The sequence below is a fragment of the Barbus barbus genome, assembly GCF_936440315.1.
Source record: "Barbus barbus genome assembly, chromosome: 6".
In the NCBI taxonomy this organism is placed as follows: Eukaryota; Metazoa; Chordata; class Actinopteri; order Cypriniformes; family Cyprinidae; genus Barbus; species Barbus barbus.
This window is the reverse complement of record NC_136734.1, coordinates 7,866,350-7,883,869: the sequence shown is the minus strand read 5'-3', so window position 1 is coordinate 7,883,869 and position 17,520 is coordinate 7,866,350. Positions and strand designations below refer to the sequence as shown.

At 40.1% G+C, this 17,520-nt stretch overlaps 1 protein-coding gene across 1 annotated transcript in view; it reads left to right on the top strand.

Moving 5' to 3' along the window:
- The first annotated feature begins 3,224 nt into the window (after positions 1-3,224).
- Positions 3,225-17,520, top strand: part of LOC306871947 (regulator of G-protein signaling 3-like) — a 137,318-nt gene continuing 123,022 nt past the window's right edge. The window contains exons 1-4 of the mRNA XM_079420225.1: positions 3,225-3,594; positions 4,626-4,665; positions 6,992-7,257; positions 8,001-8,084. Coding sequence (XP_079276351.1) covers positions 7,000-7,257; positions 8,001-8,084 — 342 coding nt within the window. The 5' untranslated portion in view covers positions 3,225-3,594; positions 4,626-4,665; positions 6,992-6,999. The remainder of the gene's footprint in view (positions 3,595-4,625; positions 4,666-6,991; positions 7,258-8,000; positions 8,085-17,520) is intronic.

The following is a 17,520-nucleotide window of genomic DNA, read 5'->3' as shown; positions in this document are numbered from 1 at the left end:
GTCTACATTTAATTAATTAATATTATATTGTTTACATTTATGTAAGGAATAATCAACATTCAGTTGCTCAGTATAATCTTCAATTTATGTCTCATTAAAACTGAACATTTTTGTAGTTTGTGTTGCTGCTTCTCTGATGGACAGCTGCAGTGTCTTATATTTTACAGCAGGTGGCAGTGTATTGCACTTATGACTGTGTGTGTGTGCATTTTAGGTGACCATTCTACGAGGAAAGGACGGTTTTGGCTTCACCATCTGCTCTGACTCGCCTGTTCGTATACAAGCAGTTGATCCAGGCAAGAACTGTGTCTGGTGTGTGTGTGCTTGCAATTTTGCCAGAGGATACTGCTGAACTGAAGGCTCAGCATTTGTGGTATTTATGGATCATGGATCATCAATCTTTATGGTCAAATATGGGTCACTGTGTGTGTGTGTTAGGCCACATGACTCACAGCTGATTAACACTCACTGTCATGTCACTTTTTAAAGTGTCAGAATATCACCTGTGTAATGGATGCAGTCCATTCATTGTGTATGAGTGTGTTTGAGTATTTGTCAGGCCTCATGAGTCACAGCTGATTAACACTCACTGTTATGTCATTATATTGTGTGTGTATGTTCTTAGGTGGTCCAGCGGATCAGGCCGGTTTGCAGCAGTCAGACACTGTGTTGCAGTTAAATGGTCAACCCGTCAAACACTGGAAGTGTGCAGATCTTGCACATGCTATTAGGTACAAATAACACTCTTTATATTCATAGCATAGACCACAGAGTATTTTATGTTTATATGTTGTAATGCCTTTTTTGATAATACAGTGAACAAAATATTTTACACACGAATGGAACTTGTTTTCAATTATTTTCTCTCCATCACTTTATAATAAGGTCCCATTAGTTAACATCTATAATGTTTTCTTAGTTAACATTAACTATGATTAATAAATCCATTATAATATTTGCAAGTTTGTTGTGTGTGTGGCCTGATGGATTGTACTTTCTAGAGGTGTAACAATGAATGGACAAGTATTATAATGTATTATAACTGTGATTATAATTATTCATGAGATCAGACAATGCATTATAAGGTGCATTATAAAGCAAAGAAAGCTCAACTCTTTGAAAATGAAATAAAACAAACAAATTAAGAAAACATCATGTGTTTGACAGCACATGTGCTGCAAGTACTCGCAACACAAACAAATACAGAAACGCACTGCAAAAACAGAAACGTTGTCGAAACTGTGTCTTATTGCGCTTAAACTGTCAAATATACAAGTTTATGTTAAAAACACACATAAGTTACAAAAACACAGTCAGTTATATCTGTGAAGATAAACAGCTGGTAAAGAATATTTGATACAGTTTGCAAAAGCGAACTATCTGGAAAAGTTTGCTCATGCTGGTACACCTTTGCGAAAGCAGTGTCTCAGAACAAGCCATTCACAGGATCCATAAAATATGATGTCACATTTTACAGGCCCCGCCCACAACTGTTGACACTCACTGCCTTATTAGCAGAGACCCTGCCCTGAGTGAGCCCCACACAATCCGCCATGTTTATCTTTGTGCTAGAGCATTTAAAAGCAGCATTCAAGTAAGAAATGTCTTCTTAGGAGAGTACTCACACTAGGCGATCTGAACCATGCCTGAGCGGGTTTGACTCCTTAAGGCCGGTTCGTTTGACTAGTGTGATCAGTTTCAATCGGTAATCTGTTCGTTTAACCGTCCCTGGCTTGGTTGGAAGAGGTGGGCCAGAGGATGTAGTGTGAGCGCTAAGCACGAGTGCAGCACGATTGCATGAAAATTTCTGAGTGGCAAAATTGATTGATCTGTCAAGCAATATATTGGGAGTGGGCCATAAGTCACCGCGTCCCAAACAACTCAAAATAATAAATCACAATTTTAACAATATGAGTGAGAGCGCTTCTCTTCCTGGTTACTTAAAAAAAGTTGCATCATAATTCATAATAACTTATGCTGACTTCACGTGCTATTGGAAACTTCCTATTCCCCACTTATGAAGTCGTGATTACGAGCTTGACGCATTCAAGTGATTTTTGTCAGAAAGAATAAAATGTAATACTCCATTGGTTGATAACCATAAACATTCACTGCACTTGACAGTTAGCTTGCTAACGATTCTGGAATTTCAGCCGAATACATGCTTATTTCACTGTTGATAAGGGAAAGGGAAGTGGTGTGTGGCCAAGTATGGTGACCCATACTTGGAATTTGTGCTCTGCATTTAACCCATCCAAGTGTACAAACAGTAGTGAACATACATCCGGAGCAGTGGGCAGCCAATGCTGCGGCACCCAGGGAGCAGTTGGGGTTTGGTGCCTTGCTCAAGGGACTCACCTCAGTTGTGGTATTGAGGGTGGAGAGAGTGTTGGTTATTCACTCCCCCCACCTACAATCCCTGCCGGCCCTGAAACTCGAACCCGAGACTCGAACCCACGTCCAACTCTCTATCCATTAGGCCACGAACTGCCCGACTGCTTAAAATGATTGTTTTTATATATAAATAGGCTCTACTTAAACGACAAGACAAGGTAATGTAGTTGTTGTTGGAAAAAAAAATTAATAAAGAATAACATTGACCGCAGTTCATGTTCAATTTCTGATTAGGAAACCCATACGAGATAATTCTGATAGCACTTAAAGGCAGCATAAGCAGGCCAGTGGGGGAGTGGGGAAAACCGCGCTTGGGCTCGGTTCAAGGCAACTGTGCCTAGTGTGAGTACACCCTTATTAAAGCTGTAGATGTTATTCAGTCCAGAGCAATGTGTGATTTTCTGCCTTTATTTTATTTTTTGGGTCATATTATTAGCATAGACAGCAGTGTACTGTATTGTACCCTGCTGTCACTTAATACACAGATTTAATACAAACAAACGTTGTTTCTGATTTTGTTCGAAATTGTCACAACAGTTTGTTCTTTTATTTTGCTTGAAGTAGTTTGAGGTCTTTCAGGACTTTGAAGCAGCTTACCAAAGCGAACATTCCGGAAAGGTTCTGACTGGTAAACACCTTTAAAATTCCATTGGTCCATGGTGATAATGTAATAAGAAGGTGTGTTCTTTGGCTCCACCTTTTTTTATGTGGAAACCTTCCCAGCTAAGGCAGTGCACATAAACAAACTCAGTAATTGTGAGTCAGCTGCTCTTTATGTTTGCTTCTCGTTCTCTTTTTGTTCTTTTATCTTTCACTCTCTCCAGAAATAGTCTCAGTGAGATCACTTTGGCAGTCTGGCGTACAGGACCTTCCGTTAAGACCAAATTCCAGGGGTTGATCCATCATCCTTCTTACAAGTCTTCTAACTATGACACTCCAGTGTCCCCGGCTAAAGCCAAGAGAGGGGACAAAACGCCACCACTTCCCCCTCTGCCCGCATATCACCGCACCAGCCATAGGACTGTAGTCAACAGCTCAGAGGGAGTGGGTGGTGGAGGGAGTGGAGCGGGAATCCTGTGGGGAGAACGGAGGACTGCAGTGGATGGAAAGACAAGCACTCAGACGCTTAGAGGGACACGTGTGAAAGCATCAAATGGGGACAATTATATCATCTTGTCACCCATTAACCCTGGAAGCCAGGTAGACAAAAGCATTGTTCATCAGTATGGGATCTCATGGCTGCTTAATGGCTGCTTAATGCTTAATATGATGTTAAATTGTGATCAGAGATTTCCATGTGTTACATGTAATGTCTGCTGTGTGAAAAGATGTGGAAAGCTCTTTTTTTCTAAACCAAGTAAGCTGCCTTGCATTCTACTTGCATTCTAGTTTACATCAGTGGTCTCAAACTCAATTCCTGGAGGGCCACAGCTCTGCATAGTTTAGCTCTAACCAGCTCCAACTCACACCTGCTTGGAAGCTTCTAGTGATCCTGAAGACCTTGATTAGCTGGATCAGGTGTGTTTGATTAGGGTTGGAGCTAAACTGTGCAGAGCTGTGGCCCTCCAGGAATTCAATTCTGGTCCTGGCGGGCCACTGTCCTGCAAAGTTTAGTTACTTTCCTAATCAATCACACCTAAAAATCTAACCAAAGTCATCAGGATTACTTGACAATTACAGGCAAATGTGTTTGATTATGGACAGAACTAAACTCTGCAGTTTGTAAGGCAAAAATAAAAAATAAAACCTCATGAGTGACACGTTTGCTACATTTGTTTACAAAGGCAGCAACACATATAGTGCCACACAAATAGCGCTCGGAATACGCAATTCAAAATTGGTTCCAAAATCATTTGAGTTTACACATTTACAGGCCTTATTAACAGTTTACATCTTTCACATTGCCTGCTTAACCAGTCCTGTGTTATGTAGCAAAAACTAGGACACAATAGGTTTCAGCAATATGATGTTTTGTTAACAATCAGGTTGTAATAATTCTCATTTACAAACACCAACAATCATTTCATAATTTATAACTATATTTTCTGTACAAATTAAAATTCTGCCAGTGTAAAAGCACAACAGTTTTCTTTACATACTTTTTATGGGTATGGTGTGAAAAAGTCTAAGCTTATTTATCTTGATTCACTAAAGTATTGAAAAAATGTCATAGTATATCTTAGTGTGACTTGTCTCAGTGTTTTCACTTACTGACTCTTCTAAATTTTCAGGTATTGGGCTCTGTCTATGGAGACAAGCACAGAACATTAAGTAAGTCCCCTAAGGTCTTCCTAGTGCATTATTTATTCATGGTATATTGCAGTGGTTAAGGCTCAGGGTTTTGGAAAGTTACTAGTTTGGGCTCAATGAATGAATGGCTCGATTTAAATATATATTACTAAATATGTTAAACGTTGATGCTCACTACATGAATTTCTGTCAATGCCTAAACTGGTCTACAACACTACAAGGAGCACATTGATTACAACTGCCCCATGCCAGAAACAGTTATAACATTATAAGATTACAATGGTAACTTTATAATTGATATTTTAAGTACTTTAATGTATGCATAAGGTAAACATGCTCTGTCTACCGTATCACATGACCAACTTTCTTAAAATGAAAAATTGGGACGAGAGGGAGGACAGATGCATGCTATATAGACCATGGCAAATATAGGTGGATTTCCATCAAGCAGCCAGTACCTTCCAGAAACACTCATTTTAACCAAACACACTTGTCATTGCCTTCCACTTGACTAATAGATGACCTCAACCACCCAATGAGAGGAACAATCGAAGAGGCTGCAATGCTGTCTAAATAGTGCCAAAAACTGCATGGGACAGCCCCTGAAAATAAATCTAGGCAGTCTTGCTCAAGGACCATACATTAAGCTTCTACCTCTCTGACTGTGGATGCATAGAATTTGTGGATGGGAAGGAACACAGCTTGCATCTCAATGACCATTTGTGGGCCAGGGCATTTACTTCTAAAAGAGCCACAGTTAGAGAGTACCGGAGAAAGTGCTTTGTCTCTGGGGTGGTAAACCGGGTCACCTCTGCTTTCTAAATATGTCCCAAATCCTTAGAACCTTCTAAGTATGAAGCCTTCATCCCCTGAAGAAAGAGAACATGTTCCAGAATAGAACACGATCTGAACAGACAACAAAGCAGTGAAACAGAATCTGGTGCAAGCAGATCCCCCCTTGGCGATTAATGTATGCCACCATTGCCGTGCAATCCATTCGGATCAGGACATGAAAGTCCTGTATATCTGCATAAAAACTCTTATGTGCCACTTTATATGCCACCTATCTAGGTGCCAAATACTGCACAGGGCTCCCTAGCCTGAGCTTGATGCGACTGGCATGATGACTTTGCACCTGCTTTTTATCTAACTTCCCCTGTCCTTCGGGGAGAAGTTTCAAAAAGTGTTTCATCTGACTGTGAATATTCATATAGACACTTGGAGCCCAAAGTAGGGTGCAGGTCCCAGCAGACAACTCAATAGATAAGGCCACTTCATAAGGCCACTTCCTCATGCTCCTTTTCCATGCCTTGCTCCACTGGGTGCCACAGAGGTTGAATACTGAAAGGGAAATGGATTGGGCTCCTGCTTCAACTTTTTTTTTAACTTCAACAACAACAACAAAAAAAAAAGTCCTGAAGATTCTGAGCTTTTATGAGTGCTACCACTAAAATGAGTGCTGTACTCACTACTGCAATTATAGATAATGCAAGTTAAAGCTTAAATAGTGGGCGGAGCTGCCAATGAATTGGTGTGGTGTTATGCAGGCTTGATAAATCGTCACTCCTAACATATCATAAAAGTGACAAACCAAAAAGGGAACTTACTGAGAGCACTTTGAAAACTGCTGTAAACAATGTTTGTGCCATTAGTGCATTTTAATAAGGGGAGTTTCTTGCCTTTAATCATTACTGGAGCACCGGCACCTTTACAAAGGTGTTCCCAAGTTTACATTTCCAATTTCCTGTACATTTCCAAGTTTAGTTTCTTAAAATGCACATAGGTAAATATTCAGCTTATCCAGTGCTTCTTTTGTTTTCTGTTTTATAAATTATCCTGTTACTATTTCGATGTGAGAAACCACAGGAAATGATTCAGTGTGCGAATAAACTGCCCGCATGAATCAAGCTCAATCACAAACAATTTCAGATCTTTTTGCAAACCCTATTTGACTGATCAGATCAAGATTGTTTCATTAGCAAATCTGGTATCTAAAATTGATTCTCAGGTCATTATATGGTAATCTCCATTGACAGACAAGAATTTAACAGAAACATTATACTAGGGCACAGCGGTATTTCACCGGGGCTCATGCACTAGTAAAAAGAGTCTGGGAACACCTTTCATCTTCCATTGTTTTTGCCAAAAAAAAAAAAAAAAAAAAGTTAGTTACATGCAAAACTCACATTAGAGAGCCGTGACAAAGTTTTCATCAGGTAACCCTTGCAGTGGCTTAAGGTTATTGTATTAGCTCTTTTATACTAAGGGAAACCACATAAATAACTTTTTATTTCCATCTGTTATCTGACTAAAATCTCACCTAAAACATCACCTTACTTTCTACCAGCTGGCCAGATGTTCCCCACGACTCAGGCGACTGTTCCACCCCCTCCAACTGCTAATGCTCAGTCAGTCCCTGGACTGGCAAGCAGAACATGTTTTCTACGTCGCTCTGCCAACAGCAAATCCAAAACACAGCACAGCGGAAACTACCAACAAAACTTTGGCAACTACCAGAACTGCACAATTGTGAGGTCACACATGCCTCATGCCAACTATGGAACCTACGTTAAAGTGACACCCAAAATCCTTATCTTTCCCATCTTTGTGCAGGTAAATCTCCCATATCTTCAAAATAAATACAAGCATTAAATAAAACAAACTACTGATATCTAGTAGTTATCTATTCGGAGACTTTTCTAACCACAAAATGGTTTGCTTGTTTTGCTGCATGACTCAGATTTTACATTGGAAATTAAATGGCAGCCCAATACAGTACTAAACTTGCTTATGGAGTTTTAAAAAGTCCTTTGTAAACATAAAATTCTTTAATATTACCATGAGCTGCATAGGATTAACAATACGAAGAGTTATGAATTGGAACATTGACAATTTTAGTTTCTAATGTAAATGTGTCTAAATGTATCATGCTCTTTGCAGCCAATCATTCACCTCAAAAACACAAGCCATGTTTATCCTCATTGCAAGTGAATCAGTATTTAATGTAGTTTTTTTATGGTTTTTGTAGATAGACAGCATGTCACGCAACCATGTCTATGTCTATGTACTTACAAACAAAATTTCAGTCATTGCAAGTTACAGTGTAACATTTCAGAAAATAATGTGGTAAGAGATGGTGTGTTTACTGTGTGGGATAAGTACTCTGTAAAGAGCAGTACTGCAAGGTTCAGCAGTTTGCATATGTTAGTAGTGATAGTGTTTAGTTAGTAGAAGTGTTTCTTCTATACCCTTCTTCAAACATGGAGGCAATATTATACAGTAAATGTTATACAAGTTAAGACACAAGTGGTTTACCTTGTAAACTGATTAAGAGTCTGTTTCTTTCTCTTCTGAAGCCTGTAGATCTGTGTAGCCCAACCAGAACACTGATTATCTCTGAAGAAATTATTTTATATGAGAGCAAGCATTTTTCTATCAAGGTAAGAGACACTCTGCATATTGTAAATGTGCATTTAGGGAATTTCAAGCTTGAAATCATTATCCAGGAACATTCTAAATGTAGTGCAATTATATACATTTATAAATGGGGTCAAATAATTTTTACTGGGATACAATGAACTTCATGGGTAAGTTCATATTTGTCTCTTTTTTCCTATCCTGATAATGTCTAGTGTACTCTCTTCTGTCCCTTCTCAAAGTTCTATGAATCTGATTTCCATTAATTTTCTGGATTCCATTTTTAGTTTCATGACATTTTAAATGGTCAAAAGCATGTCTAATTAATTTATAAAGATTAATGAGATTTTATAAAGAATTAATTTATTATATTATAAAAAAAAAATTCTGGTAAATATTACTAAAATATTGTTTTAATAATGTTTTTATTTATAGCATTATCATTACATTAAACGGATAGAATTGATAGAAAAATGAAACTTTGATGTTATCTGCTTACCCTCAGGGCATCAAAGATGTAGGTGACTTTGTTTCTTCAGTAGAACACAAACAAAGATTTTTAACTCAAACCATTGCAGTCTGTATTTAATGGCAGTCAATGGGACCCACGGCTTTGAGAGTCAAAAAAACATACACAAACAAAACCAAATTAAACCCTGCGGCTCGTGACAATACATTGAGGTATTAAGACACAAAACTATTGTTCTGTGCAAGAAACTGAACAGTATTCATATCACTTTTTACCTCTGATCCACCATAATGTCCAACTGTACTGAGCGTGTTCACAACATCCTACGCGTGACAGAACGCTTCTGCGCGCCAGAGCACGTTGATGCGTAACACGCCAGATGTTGTGAACACGCTCAAGACAGTTGGACATTGCAGTGGGCCAGTCAGGTTTGGACAGCGTTTTTCCCTTAAAGGGGTCATCGGATGCAATATTCACTTTACAAGTTGTTTGAACATAAATGTGTGCTGTCAGTGTGTATGCACATCCATCCTTTCACGAGTTCGCACTAACATATAATATGATTGAGCAATTAGTAAGCATATTTGGCGTGCTGTCAGGAGGGAGCCCGAACCCAGAGAACTCCCCCCTCATCCCAAGAATGGGATGAAATTTAGATTGGAGTGCGGAGTTGGGGTGGAGGCGGGATGCTGGAAAACTGTCATAGAACAGAGGTGAGTTGGCTGTGTATATATACACCTGATGTGCTTGTTAAGGTGATTAGCTGACGAGCTGCACCTGGGCCAGACTGATTATCTGTTCGTGCTCCTCCCGAACCTTGTTAATAAAACATAATTTCACGAGTTCGCACTAAGATATAATATGATTGAGCAATTAGTAAGCATATTTGGCATGCTGTCAGGAGGGAGGGCTCCGAGCTCGGGATGGAGCCTGAACCCAGAGAACTCCCCAAAAGAAGCTAATGGCATGGGACAGCAGCCAGAGAGGAAATTGTTAGTAGCCCCCCAAAAATATGCTTGTCATGAAGAAAAATGGGTTGTGCGAAGAGGCGAAATGAGGAGCACGGTCGAAGGCCAGGTGAGGGACTCTCGCTGCGTCCGAAGGGAGCAGCGGCTCTGCTGCACCGGAAGGGAGAGTCCCTCTTGCAGCTGAATACTTGGCATGTTTTGAAACGTCAGATGCAGGGCTCTCACTGCGACCGAAGGGAGCTGTGGCTCTGCTGCACCGGAAGGGAGAGCCCTGTTCCATGCTGAATGAGCCATGAGACTCGAAACGATGAAGGGCTCTCACTGTGACCGAAAGGAGCCGCGGCTCTGCTGCACCGGAAGGGAGAGCCCTGTTTGAAGCTGAAAGAGACATAAGGCTCGAAACAATGGAGGGCTCTCACTGCGACCAAAGGGAGCTGCAGCTCTGCTGCACCGGAAGGGAGAGTCCTTCTTGTGACTGAAAACTTGGCATGGTTTGAAGCGTCAGATGGAGGGCTCTCACTGCGACCGAAGGGAGCTGCGGCTCTGCTGCACCGGAAGGGAGAGCCCAGTCTGAAGCTGGGTAAGCCAGGAGGCTCAAAACGATGGATGGAGGGCTCTCACTGCGACCGAAGGTAGCTGCGGCTTTGCTGCGCCGGAAGGGGGAGCCCTGTACAGTGCTGAATGAGCCTTGAAAACTTGGAACAACGGATGGAGGGCTCCCGCTGCGACCGGAGAGAGCCGCAGCTCTGCTGCACCGGAAGGGAGAGCCCATGGAAGTGGCAGTATCAAATGAGCGGGGCACTGCTGCGGCAGTATCAAATGAGCGGAGCACTGCTGCGGCAGTATCAAATGAGTGGGGCACTGCTGCGGCAGTTTCAAATTGAGCAGGGCACTGTAGCAGCAGCATCAGCTGAGTGGGGCACTGCAATGGCATTATCAAATTAAAGCATGGCACAGCAGCGGTAGTATCGAATTGTGCGAGGCACTGCAGCTTCAAATGAGCAGGGCACTGCAGCGGTAGTATAGAATTGTGTGAGGCACTGCAGCGGCAGGATCAAATTATGCAAAGCACTGCAGCGGCAGTATCAAATGAGCCTGCCACTGCAACGCCAGTATCAAATTGAACGGCACTGCAGCGGCAGGATCAAATTATGCGAGGCACTGCAGCGGCAGTATCAAATTATGCAAGGCACTGCAGCGGCAGTATTGAATGAGTGGAGCAGGGCACTGCAGCGGTAGTACCGAAGTAAGTGAGGCACTGTAGCAGCAGTTTCAAATGAGCAGGGCACTGCAGTGGTAGTATCGAATTATGCGAGGCACTGCAGCAGCAGGATCAAATTATGCAAAGCTCTGCAGCGGCATTATCAAATTATGCAAGGCACTGCTGCGGCGGTATCGAATGAACGGAGCCGGGCACTGCAACGGCAGTATCAAACGAGCCAGGCACTGCAACGGCAGTATCAAATTGAGCAGGGCACTGCGGCAGCAGGATCAAATTATGCGAGGCTCTGCAACGGCAGTATTAAATGAACCGGGCACTGCAGCAGCAATATCAAATTAGCGGGACACTGCGGCGGCAGGATCAAATTAAACGGGGCACTGCAGCAGCACTATCAAATGAGCAGGGCACTGCGGCGGCACTGGCAGTATCGAATTAAGCGGGGTACCACAGTGGTGTTATCAAATGAGCAGGGCACTACAGTGGCAGTATCAAATTAAGCGGGGCACTGCAGCAGTGGTATTAAATGAGCAGGGCACTGCAGTGGCAGTATCAAATTTCACTGAACTGGTCAGAGTTAGATGGCTTCCTTTGTGAAAATTATTGGTCCTGATATAGCTCTTGAAGGCATCCGATGACCATTGACCGAGAGCTTGGATCAGCTGTTGGATATGAATGGATGGTACTGGGTGAACCTGCTTGGAGGAAGGAACTTAGTAACGTGTCGAGGAGAGGTTTTGAAGGATGTGTTATAGGGATACGAGTTGTGAACAGTGAGGGACTGGGGTTGGCGATGGGTCCGCCTCCGGAGCCAGCACTTAGAATTTCTGTGAGAATCTGAGACTTGATGGTATTGGCATAAGGGGTGGTTCTGGAGCTGCAACATTCAGTGGGGTAGGTAGTGGGACTGCAGTGAGTAAAATAAGTATACAGGGGTTTAGATAGGAGAGAAGGGTTAGAAGGAAGATAAGGAAGGGCCAAAACCATTTGCGGAGGCAGCCTCGCACACGGATTAGCCTTTGGTGCTTAGCATGTAGGAAGAGGTAGAAGGCCAGTAAGCTTGCATATACAACCTTAACTCCCAAACCTTGTTAATAAAACATCATAAAAATGATAAAAATCCACCCAGTGATTTTTTTTTAAACCTCTATTTTAAAATCCCCTTTCTCAAATCAGGCTGTTCTGAGATTCCTGTCAGAATGACATACTTCTGCACAGGCCACTCCCACGATAGTTGATTGACAAGGCCGTCTTACCTTAGACCAGCCCTGAGTGAGCTGTCATCAGTCCGCTATTGTGTTGACTCCGGTGCAGGGGAAGACAAGATGTCTCAGATTAAGCGATTGAGGTGTTTTGTTGTTGAATGTAATAATGAACATAGCAGTCGTCAGTTACTCTTGACATCTGAGCTGCTGAAGACGCAGAGGATTAACATTAATTTCGTTTTGAAGGGAATGCACCCGGCGATCTACATAAATGCATCTATGTTCACGCGAATCATTTGTGATATAGCCTCACCTACAGAAATGAGTATAAGGATTTTTTTTTTATGAATCTTTGCAAATCGCCTTTCCTAATACTGTGCTAGTTAGAAAGATTTGCGGCTGAAGTTTACAGTCTGCTCGTTACTCCACAGAAGAGAGGGGCGGGGTGAGCAGAGCTCATTTAGCATTTAAAGCAACACAGACTAAAAAAACAGCTCACTGAAAACAGATTTTGACTGGGTAAAAGGTGTTTTTTACACTACAATTGAGAAATTGTATGTTATAGACTTTTCATTAAGACCCTAAAGAATAATATCAACATTTGGAAAATGGGCATCCGATGACCCCTTTAAAAAAAAAAAAAAAAAAGTATTTACTCGGGTTATCTTTGTTTAATATTAAAATTTGTTTGATGATCTGAATCTAAGTGTGACAAATATGCAAAAAAAAAAAAAAACCAAGAGGCAAAAACCTTTTCAGGGAACACTTTAGAATACTGATCCTTTGTTAATGAATAACTACACAGGAATAAGTCACTAATGCACTATTAACATTGTAGTAACTACTATTACCTAACAAGAAACTATGATTATTGATTTAGTAAGTAATAGCGCTCAGTTGAAACTGGTAGTTCACTATTAGCTAATCAATAACTACAATTCTTTTTATATATCCTGGAGAACTACTAAGAACTACTGTATACAGGTTCATAATTAAAGTGAATTATACATAATGTGTAATTAATTCGAAAATGAAGATCATGGTAACCCACTAGTAATGACTACTTGTACAAAAACCTCAAAAGTTTACAATGACTTCAGTAATTACTAGGGAATATCACGATCTTCACTTTAGAATACTGATACAAAAAATTTGTAATTGCTTTAGAAGGATGTAGTAACACCTGAATAATTACTATCCAATGCTTTACCATACTCTCAAAAGCTTACAATAATTTCAGTCGTTACTAGGGAGTTATCATGATCTTCACTTTAGAATACTGATCCAAATAATTTACAATTCCTTCTGAAGAATTTGGTAATACTTGAGTCATTACTAGTGGGTTACCATGACCTTTACCTTAGAATTAATTATACATTATTCATATTAATTATGAACCTGTATACAGTAGTTCTTAGTAGTTCTTAGGGAGGTATGAAAATATAATAGTTACTGATTAGCTAATAGTGAACTACCACATTCAACTAAGCACTATTACTTACTAATTCATTAATCAGAGTTTCTTGTTAGGTAATAGTAGTTACTAGAGTGCTAATATTGCGTTACTCATGTGTTCTTGTGTAGTTATTCATTAATGATGGAACAGTATTCTAAAGTGTTACCTCTTTTCACGACACTTTATATGCCATGGGGGAAGCCTCGCCATACATAGAGTGTCTGTGCGAAAAACTGTTGCGGTAGCAGTCTTCAGTAAAATGACAGAGACACAACACAAGGTTGGGACTATAATGCTGTGGTATTGCTGTAAAAATGAACTTTAACCATTGATTCTTCATAGCCCCATCCTTTGGCAGTAAAAAATTATGGATTTACCCTCACAGTGCAGAGCACAGCGTCTTCTCGACATGATGCTATCCACAAGAATCCGCTACAGTATTTGAGGAAGGGGGATTCGAGTTTTTGCGGGTCTGAGCGCGCAACAACTGGGAGGGCAATATGCTAATATTTCATGCTGACATCAACATGAAATGGCTTGGGATTCATTTTAAAAACTACTTGTTTAAATGATTCAGAGTCTACTTTTTTTTTGAGAGACAATAACTTTATACACAGTGCACTTTCAGATTTAAACTTTGCAAAATGTTTTCATTAACTTAGAGCTGTGTTACACTGCATGAAAGGTAATTTTCAAAAATCCATAACACGGGCACTTTAAATCAAATCATGTACAACAAAATTACTTGCTGTGGGATAATGAAAATAAAATAAAATCTTAAAATGTTTCTCACTTTGACCGATATGGAATCGGGTAATACTGAATTGTTTTCTGTATAAAATACATATCGATTCTATCGTCCTCAATAGACACAGCAAATAAAGCTTATTTATCTCATGTAAAACACACTGTACATGTGAATCCTATGAGAGCACTAACATTGGCTGTTGCTATGATACACAGACTGCAGGGCATCAGGAGTTTCATGGAAGATCAAGGGAGAAAACACGAGTGGTATACAAAGGGGATCTGAGAAGAAAGACGAGAAAAGACAAAAATACATTTAGGACATATAAGCTTGTAGCAAATTATTTCAAAAGGGAAATGTATATAATTAATTACAATTATTTATATCAGCTGCCAGTAGTAACTGTAGCAGAATTAATATTGTCATCAACCAATCTGTTCGTCCAATGAACATTTCGTGCAATTTCACATCAACTCTAAGCAATGATATTTTCGTGGCCACAGAAAATAACATTCTTACAACATTAATGCATTAGGGCATGTAGCTTGATCGTAATCGTGAAGGGACATTAATTTACAAGGAAGAATCAGAAACTCATGTAATTTGTGCATAATAGATTTATTAACTAAACACTAATACAAACTAGTCTAAACAAACAAACATACAATCACTCATACATGGGAAAAGGGCAAGTGAGACTTGATGGACGAAACCATTAGGAAAACCAGAGAATGAAGCTATGAAAAGAGTCAGTTAACCACATGAGTAAAACCATCAGCGCTTCCAACAGGGTCTATAGCTTATACTAAACCTCTGTTTCATTTAGTTAAATGTATGATACTTACATTGCCTTGGTCATTGACAAGTGTCCGGATGCAGTCTCGGATGAAAGTCTTGATGGTTTCAAGGCTTTGGACTTGCGATCAGTTTCTTCCAGGCTTGAAGAGCGATGAATTTCCAAAGATGTCCTGACTCTATGGTGGTTGGGAGTTTCTTCCCAGGTAGAAATTGAAGAAAATCTAAGAGAGACATCAGCTGAGATCCTAGGATCATTGTTGAATGGAAAGTCAAGGCCGAAGCCTGGCTCACTTAAGGGTTCCAGAAGAGTTCTAACTCACATCCTCATCTCCTCTGAATCCAAAAGAACTTTAGACTGGACCATATGTTGGGCCCACTGGGCACGCCCGCACCGGCTCAGGCTGTCCACACGGGCAGCAATCAGGAGATCTAGCAGAAGAAAAGGCGGAACTGTGCGTGAGCTCTTTAAAGTCTGGCAAGAGTCATACCTCTCAGGATGAGATTAACCAATGAGAAAGGCGGGTTATGATCCTTTGTCTTCGAATGGATGTGGCAGTCTGTACTCTGATTAATATTTCAAACACACATGGCATTCTATGAGGAGGTGGTGTACACCAAAGTGTTTTATGATCCCTACCTAGGGCCAAAATCTGACCTTCATTTACTAATACAGCTGGCAGGCTATATTTCATGTACTGAAGAAAGAATGACCAGAGTCAGCATCTGGCCAGAGTGGTTCTGTCACCTGAGGAGGCACACAGTATTTTTTTTTCATGCCCTTTGTGGATATTGTGGAATGAAAAAACAAAACAGCATGCTGTAATCATCTGATTTTACCAGTCTGGAATGGAGCAGGACATCAGGATTTAGATAGATCATGCATCATTTATCCCAAATTTTGGAGTCCTATATATAGTAGCCTAAACACAATCCAATTTTCTTTACTTTCATTGTGGTAAGTTAGACTCTTAGGCTCATGATTTCATGTTTAAAGGTTCAAATGATAGATATCACATCTTTCAGATACCTTCAGTGTTAGGCTGAATTTCCTGATAAGATTCAATTTAACAATGTTCACAACAAACAACCATCATGCAATAAAACAATAAACCCACTAATCTGGACAAAAATATCATAGAGAGAGCATAGGCCTTGCTCAAAAAGAGACTTTTGACAGATCGGAGAAGAGAATTCATAGTATATAAAACTGGCATCATGGATGGCATCATGGATTCTATCAAATACCAACACATAAAAAAATAATTAAATTACTCTGTAAGAAATCTTGTAATGGGCCATGTTTGGATCTTCCAACCAGACAATTATCCAAACACAAACCTCAAAAACAACACAAAAATGCATCACTGAGCACAAAACCAAGCTTCTGCTAAGGCCATTCCAGTACTCTGACCTGAACCCTTTAGAAAATGAGTTGAACTCAAGAGAAGAAGCACCAACATGGTGCTGGGAATCTAAAGGGTCTCGAGTGATTCTGAATGAAGAAATGGTCTCTGATTTCTTGCCAGGTGCTCTCTAACATTATAAGAGAAAATTGAGCTGTTAAACTTGCAAATGGAGGTTTCAAAAAGTATTGAATAATACTTTTTAATACGGGTGCCATTAATTGTGGCCAATGTGTATTATAGAAAAACATTTATTTCATAATGATATTTCCCCCCATTTTAAACTCTTATTATCCAATGAAAGGTTAGATTTGTCAATTTTTTAAATAAAAGATCAAAAGGATTAACAATGCAGATTAATTTTCACAGCCTTCTTTGGGCATATTTACCAAGGGAACCAATATTTTTGGCCATGACTGTAAGTACGCTGTGCGTCTAAAATGTAAAACAAAGTCCTTTCATGTGTATATCTGTATAACTATATATCTGTATATCTATTAGATTTAATGGGATTACTCGGTTGTAAAAACTTTTTTTTGGGGGGGGGGGGGGGGGGGTGCTGAGACAGAATCAAGGTCACAAATTAATTTTAAATGTCTATTTCTATCCATTTTATATCACTTGAAATTGGTAAGCTATGACTATTCCACATTAATCATGCAGCTCATTTGCATGCAATGTAAAATACTGACTGACAAATTTCTTCTGCAATATTTAATGGTTTAATTATTATTATTATTATTTATTTATTTTTTACACTATGTATGTGTGTGCAGAAGGTTAATATTCCCCTTTCACACTAAGCAACTTTACTGTACCAAGTTCTATAAAATATAACCAGAGTGTTGCAATATGCATGGGCAAGTGTAATCATCAGATTCCATTGAAGTGAATGGAAGTTTTGTGAACCATGTTAACAATTGAAAGCATAGTAAAATTTATCTTAAGCGGTGTTAAACAGAATGGTGGTGATGCATCCACGACACAAAGCACATAAAACTGGATGTGCATCTGTGAGGGAGAGAGAGTGGGAGAGATAGAGTATGTGTTACGTGACAGGACGAGGATTCATAGACAGCCTCTTTAGCCGTGACAGGACAGGGCGAGAGCTCACAGAAGGCCTCCTTAGCCATGACAGGACAGGACAGGACAAGAGTTCATAGAGGGTTACCACTGACACCTCTGGAGAATCT